General features: G+C 41.2%; 1 protein-coding gene across 6 annotated transcripts in view; it reads right to left on the minus strand.

Moving 5' to 3' along the window:
- Nucleotides 1-3,028: 3,028 nt before the first annotated feature.
- The window catches only part of FAM20B (FAM20B glycosaminoglycan xylosylkinase), a 41,560-nt gene continuing 32,471 nt past the window's right edge, over nt 3,029-12,117 (minus strand). For all 6 annotated transcript variants that reach the window (XM_057726318.1, XM_057726323.1, XM_057726322.1 and 3 more), the window contains 4 exons: nt 11,180-11,351; nt 10,770-10,961; nt 8,960-9,019; nt 3,029-6,941 (listed from right to left, as the gene is read on the minus strand). In XM_057726318.1, the coding sequence (XP_057582301.1) occupies nt 6,710-6,941; nt 8,960-9,019; nt 10,770-10,961; nt 11,180-11,351 (656 nt within the window). In that variant the 3' untranslated portion in view covers nt 3,029-6,709. The remainder of the gene's footprint in view (nt 6,942-8,959; nt 9,020-10,769; nt 10,962-11,179; nt 11,352-12,117) is intronic.

Genomic DNA, 12,117 nt, shown 5'->3' on the forward strand with positions numbered 1-12,117 from the left:
TTTCAAAATCATCTGAGTTATTGAAGCCACTGGCCTAAGAGCCACCTTGTCCTAGGAGGAAACTGCTGTCTCAAAATCATGGGACTTGACTAATTTTATAGGCTCAGTGGCTTTGAGGCTGGGCTTTCCATACAATAAGGTGAATCCTAGCACCATATCTCACAAACGTCACAGCCAAATTGATGCATGTGTTCATTCCAGTCTCTTAGATACCACTCAATGCCAGGTTTGTTCCTTCCTCAAGAGCTCACCAAATGTGCTCCTGCCTTAAATTCAAACAGCAACAGAGAAAGGAAAAGAAAAAGACTTAAAAAACAAATCTAAAACAGTTAACAAAATGGCAATAACATACATATCAATAACTTACAAAAGAGGAAAGGGAAAAAAAAGACAAAAAACAAACAGATACAGAAATTAGATAAGTACCTGTACAAGGATACCAAGAGAGTTAAATTGAAATGTGACGTTATGTATGCATGTCATATGTCTTAGTCATTCAGAGTGATGTCAGAATTGAACCGAAACCTTCCCCAGAGCAGTGGCCAGTACACCAGTGCTGTGTTATCTGCAATGGAGTTCATGAAACCCTTCAAAGGACAGTTAACAAGGAACACACCACTATGCTTATTTGGAAACTGAAAACATTAACTAATTCAACAAATGTTTGAGCATGAATGGCAATCCAGTACAGTGATTAACTGAATGGTGCCTTTTTTGATATGTTACTTTGGGAGTTACTTAACTGTTCTGTGCCTCAGTTTCCCCACCTCTAAAATGGGGATAATAAAAGTCAGTTCATGCTGTGAGGGTCAATAGCTTGTTCAGTTCTACGTTAACTTTCATGATTGTCTATGCCCCACCCCGGAGGAGACTCTGGATGGTCTACATGGGAGGCTTTGGGAGACTTTATACTAGTGAACTTTACAGATGGATTTATGGTAATAAAATTACTAGTAACTACCCTGGTTTCTTTTTTAAAAAAATCCAAGTTTGAAGACTGTGGAAATAATTCTCTACTGGTAACTTTCATGTAGGGCTAACTGATAATTTTTGATACTGGATTTTGATTTTGATTTCACATTTCATGGTAAATAAAGCAGGTAGCTTGGAAGTTCTTGGACAAACAATTCAACTTCAGGACATCTTTTTCCTAAAAGAGTAAACATTTTTATTTCACCAGAGTCAGTCCCATGTAGAAACAATGAATCCAAACACATTTTTAGATAAGCCTCTATTATGAGTAAATTGTTAATATTTCATTCTCAGTGCTTGGAGGCTACTGGTTAACTCTAGGAGCAAGATCTCAGGGATGATGGGGACATCTAGAGGCTTTTGTGAAAACTACAGGCAGCTATGATTCCTTAGCAAGCAAACAGCGCTACTCATGAATGGTCCAAGGACCAGAGGCATTGGCACTGCCCTGGAGCCTGTTAGAAATGCAAACTCAGGCCCCAAACCTACTCAATCAAAATATGCATTTTAGCAAAGTCTTTCCAAGAGAAAATGGGCACACAGCACCTTTACTGAGGTCATCTGAATGGGACTTAGGCTAGCAACAGGCAACTTCCCTACCCCACTGAAGGCTGTCAGAACACCATCTGCCTTGAAAACAATCTCTGGGTAAAAATCAAGTCTCTATCTCCAAATAAATCTGGCATGTAAAAAGCAAACTCTGAGAAAATAAAATGAACGTTTCACAGCTCACCTATAAGCCAGTGGCTCCTTTAAAATCCATGTAATGGAGTAACTGAGGCATCACAGTGGACTGAGACTTCCTCTCAAGAGGCAGGGCACACCTGATGAAAACCAGAGGAAACCCCTGAAGGGTTATTTCTGGTGACCCAGCTACTGAAAACAGAGTACAGACCCAGGAGGCCCTGTATCTTCTACACTTACAGCTCTGCATTTCTGGAGTCAGGGGTTCTACACACACCCCATGTCAAGCCTGGATCAATCTCCCCTTCTTCAAGGTAGGTCCTGCCTCTCACTCTCAACCTCCTGTGATTCTTTCCTGCTCCTTATTTCCACTCGAATTCACAAGATTCCTAAGGCACTGGGTACTTCACAAGCAGTCTCTTCTGCTAGGACTATGGGCTCTTTGAAGAAAGGGACAATCATTGTCATCTAGATGGCCTCCAGCGCAAGGCCCAAATGTCTACTGAAGACCAATAGTTTACACACTCTGACTTCACTCTCCTTCCCCGGGATTTATAAAGCAGCTTATCTTACAAAACTCACCCATGCTAAACCAGGGGTTATGACCATTCTTTTCTATTTTACAAAATGAGGGCTGCTAAAAATCAGTTTTTATAGGCAAATACAGTGGGTAAAATGAGCCCCAAACTGAACCCTCCCTCCCTACTGCCAGCTGCCTTTTTAGGCTTTAATACAGGTCTTTCTGGTATGCTTGAGAAGAAAATGAAGCCTGAAATCTCACCTGGAAAAGGATCATTTCAGGTGAGTCGGGCGAGGAACACGTTAACTAGGCTTTAGCCTCCCTTTGGTATTCAACTGACAAAAATTGGCACAAACAAAAATGCTACAAATCAAGTAAAAATCTTGAGAACTCTGCTCAATTGTCTGGTTGTAGTTTATGATACTGCATTTCCATTTCAAAATTTAAAAGCCTGGGTGTCCTAAGAATTACAATCAGGGCAACTGGTCTTTTCTTCCAGGCCTCTATGGTACTGTGCAGACAGGTTCTTGGGGATTCATAATTCTTTATCTCTAAAAAAGCTGCAAGAAAGGAGTTAACTATTAAATAAACAAAAAGCACCTAAGAAATACCCTACTGAAAATCTTGGTTTAGTCACAACCTGATATGGGCCTTCTGAAGACGAATGAGAAGTGTAAAGGTCTTACCTGTCGATTTTGTGAAACAATCCCTGTGGAAGTTTATGTGGATGCAGAAGATGTAATCTCCTGTCCCCTAACAAAACAGGAAATCAGAATTGGAAACAATGGAAATATCCTGGACTTGGGGAGGGGGGAGGGAAAGAATGAGGAAAAGATGACACATCAGTACTTATTAAAATCTTTATTCATTTCCTTTTTTTCAGAATTGAAACCCACTGAACACATTAGAAATTTAGGTGCATATCTGTCTTGTTTGGTGTCTTACCAAGCACAACCTCTATTTGTGCAACAGCTCTGAGAGGAAATCCCTGGCAGATCAAAATGGAGGGTAGTGGTTCCTACACCTCTCTTTGAAGCAAATAACTTAACTTCCCAGTCAGTTATTCCCAGTCCCCCCCGCCCCCAAACATTTTGTATTTTTGAGTAACACCTTAGTTCTTTAAAAACCTGTGGCAGTATAGCACCCAGCCCCACCTTTTCAACCCAGACTTGAGGAGTCGAAGAGAGGAAAACCGGCCTTTGCCTGTACAGCAGTCTCACGAGGCTGGTCTATTCGCCTCGGGAGCCGGCCCTGGCTAGCACAGTAGGTGTCTGCTGAATGGATATCTTTATGTCATTTAGGTTCATGCTCCAGAGACTAAGAGAACCTTTTCCTAGCTTCAGGTTCTTCAGCATCAGTGTTTCCCTGTGTCGAAATACATACATTTTTTTCTTGTTAGAATATAGGTATGACTACATACATACATATACCTTGACTCATGTTTCCTGAAGCCCAAGCTCACAAAATGACTCACACAAGACAGCTCACGGACAGATGCTGTTTCCCATCATTTGAGGTGTGGTCAGGTGCTGGTCAGACAAGAATATGGAAGCCGTGGAGATGGGAGGGTGAAGGAACATGGTGGATGGAAGGGGAAGGCCAAAAGCCTTTTTTTTTTTAAAAAAAAAAAGGAAAAGATAGATTTCTTTGGAAGAACATGTTGCCTTCATGTGACACTGAAATTTTGCCATATATAGGATTCATCTTTCCCCATATAACAGAAAGTACCTGAATTCTCCCATTTCCTTATTAAATTTCATTTGACATATTAATCCTGAGTGAAAATAGGGAGAGATGCCTTACTAATAAATTACTGAGCAATACTCTGAGTAAATCAGATCCCATCTATTCATCTGTTTTGCAGAGAAAATTATTTACCCCCAGACCCACAACATAGCTTCACATTAAAGGACAATTTTAGAATGAAACCTCTATACCCATATTCCCCCAAACTCTGGAATAAATATATCAATATTTAAGTGGAAGGAAGAGGGCAGGAAATGGTACTCAGTTCTGATTTTCTCAGTTTGATAATATTAAAATGTATCCACATCTGCCTTTAGATGTTAGCTAGGTGTACCCAACTTAGGACTGACCACAAGCCTCCCAATGACCTGTTTGACTGTAATAGTTCTCAATTCTAAAAGGTAAACCATGAGGAGGACTGTGCTACAAAACTTTAAAGAAAAAGATATTCACCTCTTTTTTGAAACAGAATTTAGTGTTTATGAATTTTAGAGCTATAAGCTTATGGTTGGTTTTCTCCAAGATTCACCTAAACAATACTTTTCCAGTTTAATCCAATCCTGACTTAGAACATAAATTTATATTCTAAGCATCAGTTCACACCACTCTATTAGCATAATTCTAACTTTAACCACTATACATCTGAACACCTTTTAAGATCATGAATTTTAAAATAGGGAAAGAATTAAATTATACATTTTCTGCAATGTTTGGAAAAAAAGAATGAGACATTTTCAAAGCAGCTTTCCCTCCTTTTTTCCTTAGCAGAATCTGCCTTCAGCATTATGAATAAAGTTCTCAGTTTGAGAACAGCTCTTATTCATTTCACTGGGGCATACTGCAGATATCACATGTTTGAAAGAATTTAGTTCAACCAACATTTACCAGCTAGAGCAGCGCTGACTTCCTTCCCACTGTCCTTCCAGCTGGCTCCCTGATGCTTTGAGGTAAGCACCATCCAAGGGATTCTCAGGCTCAAATGTGAACTTCCCTGGATGCACACAGTAAATGGCTTTAAAATTGGAATCAATGCCTCCTTTTGTTAACACTAGCTCAGTGTTTTGTGCTAACATCTGTCTTCTTAAATTCAATACCTTTCTAAAAATAACTCAGCTCATTCTGTGCACATCTCCAAATGTACATACTAAGTACAAAAGTATCCTAATTTCATGTTACTCTGAAGTGTTACAGAGTACTCCATTATCTTTCAATTTGAAAAAATTGGGGCATAAATTCTAAACTGTTTTTGAAAGGGTGGTCTCCAATGGCTGACCGTAAATTTGTTCAACCACACTGTTTAAATGTTAGTCTCTGCTTCACAGAAGTCAAAACTAGAACAGTCCCCAGACAAAATGCAGGAGAGAAGCACCCACCTCTGAGGACACATGAGTGGGCACACCAGGCCTAGTCTCCTCTGCCCTGTATTTTAATGCAACTGCTTACATGCCAAAATCACTTTGCCAGAACACGGAGCTAAGCCTGTTTTAGCAACTTGAAATTTGAAAGTGCTAATAGGAGATGGAAGGACGATACTACATTGTGGGTTCAGAACTCCAAACAAGATTAAATGATGAAATTAGGGTTTGACATAAATCAGAATCTTAAGGCTCTTTCTGGTAACCACCTTAATTTTAAGGCTCAGAAGGCTCAAAATCTTTGTTTCCAGCCTTCCACATGGCCCAAATCACAAGACAGCTCAGGCCACCAGCAGGATCTGAACTATATTATCTGTAGGAGCAAGCTGGCTTTTCTCACAAGAAAGGCATAAATAGGATCGCCAATCTCTTGGGAACAGCAGCTTTAATGATCAAATGCCTTGAGGACAGAAGTGGAAATTCATTTTAGAAATCAGGATGACAGATCACCGGCAACCTAACTTTTATTCAAGCTGTTATTTCAGTTTGCTTTGTTAATGTGCAAAAGACTTGCCTGTTATAGGCAAAGGGAAAAAAAGTCTCCACATAACAGAATTGTGCTTGGGTTGTAATGGTAGATTCTCTAGGGACAATTTTTTTGATTAATTTGGACACAATTATGAGAATGCAAATCATACTTAGGTCCAAGTCATGTTTGATTTTATATACGTTAAGAACTTAAATACAGGGGAACCTGTTTTTCACTAATTCAATCACCTCCTTGATACTGGTTCTACCAAGTAGGTCTCTCTCTCTTCTTCCCTCCTTTAAGAATCATCAAAAGCACTACCACATACTCACTTAAAAGCCCAAACATCTTCCCTGCTTTTGTCCTTCCCTCTAATTCTATCTTAAAAACATACTTCCTCCAACAGAGCATACTACTTTGGCTCAACAGAATGCCAGGTTACTTGCTGCCACTCCTCAAGAAGCAGTAAAATTCCCAATTTGACTAGTCCTGGTGAAAAAGGACTCAAGAGATTGCAATGTGTTTTTGGAAAATCCACAAGTGTGGAGAAAGGACTAAGGATGAACTCAAAATACACACTCCAGAACCAACCCCAGCATTAACCAATTCAAACGTCACACATCTATTTGTCCTTTGGCATGAGAATTAAGACTGACCAGCTGCTAGAATGGGCAAATGCTGAGGAAGTCAGAAGGTGGTTCAGCACGTACAGTTCCATGGTCTGAAACTTGTAGTCTTTGCTTTAGCTTCTACTACAGCAAACACCAAAGAAATCCAAGGCCACCCTGCCCTCTATCACCAGAACGTGCTGCTGGCCATTTCCAATCCATCTCATACCATTCGGAATTGATTGTGCTGTTTCTCTATCTTTGTAAAAAGAAGTTTCACTTATTTTGTGGAGAATTACAAGTGGGAGAGAGGCATCCTGTCTTCCACCAGCACAGTATCCATCCCAAACTGGTCAGTGCACTGCTTCACGGTGGCAAGGACACTCAGGAGCCGCTGGTCCACAGCGTCCAGGTGAGGATCGGAGAGCACTGGGGAGATGGGGTCGTGGGCCATGGCAGATTTTAAGGCAGACTTCAGTACACCACTCTTCAAGGAGTTTAGCCTATTCCATGTAGAAACCCGAATGCTAGGAGAAACAAGTTTTAGGACAGGTTACATAAAACCTCTCCCTATCAAATGGAGATTAAAGCCCACTTGACTGACAAAAGTAAAGAAATAATTATGTAAAATATCTCAACTAGAAAAATCACTTCTGTTTTAGAAGTAGCCCTACATTATGAGTAAGTAACACTACCACATTTTGATACTTCTTCCTCGGTAATTAATGAGAGATACACACAGTATTTACATATGTTCATTGCTGTGCTATTCATAACAGGAAAAATGTGAAACAATCGTAACGTCCAACAACTGAGAAATAGTTAAATAAATTATGGCTCGTCCATTCAAGGGAATTCCATGCAGCCATTAAAAGCAGTTATGAAAATTCAGTGGTGTGGGGAAATGCCCATGATATAATATTGAGTCAGGGAAAAAAGTTGGAGGGAAAAAACTGTTTTACTCCAAATTCGAGGGGAAAGAAAATGTGTGTATAAGCATATACACAAACATACACACATGATTAGAATGAAGTCACTAGACTGTTAACAGGAGTTATTCTTACATCTTGAGTAATTTAATTTTAATTTCCTTCTTTTTATGTTTCTGAATTAAAACAAGTGCCTAGAGCATCAGAGTTTCCCCTGTGTGACGAAGGTATCACTTGACTGCCTCTCAGCTCCAAATTCACTCTTCACATATGCCCTGCTATAATGGATAGATGTCCTTTAAGCAGCTCTCCTCTTAGGCTTTCTTGGTAAAGGACACTGGAGGGAGACTGCGGAAGAAGGGGCTCTCCAGACGCCTCTGGCTGCTGTACCGTGGGTCACTAGTGTGCAGGGAAGGTCATCAAGTGAAGCTCTGCCTTGGCCACATTCCCAGAACAGGCAGGCCCTCCATGATGTTGCAGCCTCAGCCTGGCTTGGTGATACCTTTCCTAAGGCCCTCCTGACATGGAAACCAGAGCCCCATAGGCCACCCACCCATGCTGGTGCCCCGATCCTCTTTACAGACCCACAAATAAGCCCTGCCTGTAGCCTTGTGGGTTTCTACTGAGTTGCTCTGTCTGTAAGCCATGCCACCACCTGCTGATTGCCTGTACCCTGCCTGCATCCTGGAGGGATGCTTCCTGCACTCCCAGCACCTGCAAACTAGTGCACTTCTCTGCTGTTCAGTGGGCTGAACTACACCTTCTCCACTGAGGTCCAAACCCCAGCCCTGCGGAGGGAGGGTCCCCTTCCAAGTTTTTTCTTCCTTAGGTACTCTCCCTCAGCCCTAGTTTTCTGTAAACACTATCTGCAGAATATTGTTGTTCTTAAAAAAAAAATGAAAAGTAAAACAGACCAATTGCCAGAAGAGGCAGTCTTACAAGATCAGTGTGTCTCTGGCAGCTGACCAGTAGGAAGTAGTGCTCATGGACCTACATTTCTGTGTAGCCAAGCAAGGTGGATCCCAGCTGATTCTTAGTGCTCACGCTTTAAAATCATACTGGCAATGATAATCTGAATAGGGGCTCCTTAGAGCCCAGTCTTTATCTCGTTTTCTTGATTTACTTTTTAATTTCTTTGTTATCTAATACAGACTTTTAAAACATCAATTACTAAATACCTATGGAGAAAGCTACTTTTGGTTTACACAATTTCACACTGAGATAAGCAAACCACAGGTGGGTTGTGGTGGTGAGTGAAAGGACTCGAAACCACAAGGTAAACATAGTACAGCAACAAGGGGCACGGGCTGCACTAGACTGGGGTGGGGGGCGGTAGTGAGGACTATATTCTGATATTAAAACAAACATGGATACACATGATTGAGTAAACTGAAAATTTCTATTCCTACAAAGTTCGAAATGCATTCTGAGCTTTGGGCTACACTGCTGTGGAAACCTTTCCCTGATCCCCTACATCTCAGGATCTCCAGGGGGTTCTGGGTTAGAAAAACCTGAAAAGCACTGCTCAGGGATTAAGGCCAAGAAAACTGATGTACTGTTACCTGAGCCTGGAAAGGAAGGCCATGCAGACAAATGTATCTGACTGTGTAACTTACATGCAGCACTGATAGAGAGGGGCCAGGATGCTTCTCTCATCCAACGAGGGGTTCCCAAAGCTGAAAATTAAATTAAAACTTAGTGAATTAGGTGGAAGCACCAGTTCCCTTCTTAGCATCAAAGCAAGAACAAATTCTGTAAGAAATGCAAATCTGATCTTAGATAATTTCATGCTCCCACAGCTCAAATCACTTAAATTAAAAATAAACAGGGCATGACCAATTAGACACAGGATTCTTAACAGCCTGTACTGCAGCATCAAACAACAAATATACTCCTTTACAAGGATCCTTTCTCCTGCCGGGATATTGCGAGGTGCTGAAGCATAACCACTGTAACACAGTGTGGAGTCCACAGACCAAGGGAGAACCTGAAGACCCCCAGACCTGAGAAGGTTTTAAGGGTACGTAGAGAAATAAAGGCTATCCATATCAGGTTCTCGCAAACAAGCAGGTCATTACCTGTAAAAAGAAGTTATACTTGTTCTACTCTAAAACTACCAATCAGAAAAGACTTAGATTATCCTATTCCCTACAAGAAAGTATATGCTCAGATTTGAACTGGCAAAACTGCTCACAGAGGCTGAGAAAATAGTGATTCAAAGCAGATGTAAAAATGCTCTTAGCGGTAATTTTGAGTTAAAAAAGAAAACATGATTCTGGAAAAACTGTCAACCTTTCACTCTTTTCCTGGAAGCTCACCTTAATAGCTGGAGGGTCTGGTAGCCCTCAGCACAGTGCAGGCCCTCAAACAATAAGCTGCAAAGGCAACTATTTCAGCGTGTATTTCCACAGCACACAGTCATTTTTACAAGTAAGGATAAAGATATTCAGGAACTGAAAATACAGTATAAGTGAAAATGAAATACACAGCACTGGCCACTACCTGCTTTGCTGGGATTAGGAGAGGCAGTGTTGCTGGCCTCTCACCCTCTGTGGCTGTCACTCCCTTTCATGGAGCAGGAGGTACCTGGTGTTCAGTATGAGATGGTGGCCTCCTTAGCAAATGCTGCCCAAGCAGTCTTTCCTGAGGATCCATGTCTCAGCTTATTTTCAGCAACCAATGTTAACAACAGTGACTTAGAGCCTGGACAATTCTGGCTCCAAGGAAGTATTCTATTTAGCAAATATTTATTAAGTGTAACTAAAAGGGTGGCACTTAACAGGGTACCATGGAGAATGCAGAGTGTAAACTGAAAATGCAATGTGCTCTTCAAATAGCTCAGACCTAAATAAGGACATTCAATTTATTCAAAATTAATAAAATTGTCTTATTCAAGATAAAAGTAACCTGTCTTTATATATAGTCACTAAGCAACTGCTCTCCTACTCACAACAGAAAAAGCTGGGCCTAGACTGCCATAAAAATAGCAAAAACATCCAAGCAAATAAATTAATCTTTTAAATTGCATGGACCTTTGGATAGAATAAATTTACAGTAACTAAATTTCATGTTCTGTTAACTATGTATTTCTCAAGATTCTAAACATCCTAGTCAAGAAAGAATGATGTAAGTAGCAATAAATAGAAGACCCTGGTTTCCAGTTGTCTGTGAAGAGAATCAGAGTCTTTGACTCCTTGGAAAAAATGACTTTTCCATTTTTTTAAAGTCCTCAGATCCCTGAAGGTGAAAGGAGTACAAACTCTGAACAAGTCGGAAGGATGGTTGCCAACGGCAAAGACTTCAAGTGGAAACAGGAAGGATGCCCTCTGTCAAGTTTGTTCTGGAGGTTTTCCAGGATACCCTAGAAAGCACCCTTCTTGTATACACAAGACCCCTCACTGACAAGGAGAGTCCTGCTGGTCCCACCTTTTGGCATTATCGAGAAGGATGAGCATACTAGCGCCTTCATCGTCTTGAAAACTCTCGTAGTGGTGGCGGTCAGCATTGCCAATCAGGTAATCAAAGACAGCTGTATCAATGATGTCCAAGAGGCGCGGGCCGGAGTCATAAGGGGACGTTTTCTTCACAGCATCACAGTAGCTCTCATCATACTCCCACCTGGATGCAAGCAGCATCACCAGAGTTGTTTACTGAGTGCCAACACCGCACGTAGCATTGTTAAAACACAGAGAAGAGAGAGTCCCTGACTAGCAGGTTTCCCCTTGAACCCCCCCATAATCCTTTTTAGTCTTGGACAGAACCCCTGGCTCCTACACAGGGCAGGCACCTGACCAGGCACAGGAGAGAATGAAGTAGTGGCTCACAGGAGCATTTACCTGGCCAATTTGCCCTCTCGGTAAGTCCTGCCCCATGGGTGTCGGTGTTTCTGTAGAGGCCACACATCTGGAAGCCAAAGCGTGACAGACCCCTCCATTGTGTCTCCATCAGCACAGGCTGGCTCTGTTTCTCGGCAGTAATAACACTTCCCATAGAAACAAGTATTATTTCCTAAAGGAGAGAATGGAAAAAAGATGACTCCAAATTCTCCCCAAACAATGCAGAAGAGAGCAGGTCTGTGTGAAAACAAAGATCCTGAACTTATCTTTAAATCTTTACTTATTTTCTGTATAGGAAATAAAAGCACATGGTATAAAAAAATTCAAAAGGTACAAAAGGATATATATGAAAAAGTCTCCTTTTCCCTCTGTGTCCCTTCTACCCAATCTCTCTCCCAGAAGTCAACTACTGTCACAAGTATCTTTCTGAACTCACTTTAAGTAAAGGAAAGTGATGTCCTCTTCTCCTGTAACAGGACTGACATTTTGGCCAGAAGGTCCAGGGAGAGAGAGAGGGCATGTACAATGCCAAGCCATGGACCAGGACTTTGGTTACATATGGGGTGGGTACTGGGGTCTTGAGCAAATGAGTAAACAGACTGAGGATAGTGGGAACCAGGTTTCTCATAGTCGGAGAAGGGAGTTTAACATATAAAAAGAGAAGGCCAGACTAAATCCTGCAGTGTTGAATTAGAACTGGAGATATTGGTTTGAGTTGATGGTTTTAATACAGAGATATAGAAGAAAGTACAAATGTTTGTGTGTGCATATAGTAAGTGTATATACACATACACATGTACATACACATTTTCTACCTCTGCCCCTCTAGAAAACCTGGAAACAATGACACTCAGGTAGTAAGGAACACACTCAAATGTCAGTTTCTAAATATTATTTTAATACTATATCAAAAAGAACCTGGGATCCCTGGAGAAACA

The sequence above is a fragment of the Hippopotamus amphibius genome, chromosome 3 (genome assembly GCF_030028045.1).
Source record: "Hippopotamus amphibius kiboko isolate mHipAmp2 chromosome 3, mHipAmp2.hap2, whole genome shotgun sequence".
Taxonomy (NCBI): domain Eukaryota; kingdom Metazoa; phylum Chordata; class Mammalia; order Artiodactyla; family Hippopotamidae; genus Hippopotamus; species Hippopotamus amphibius.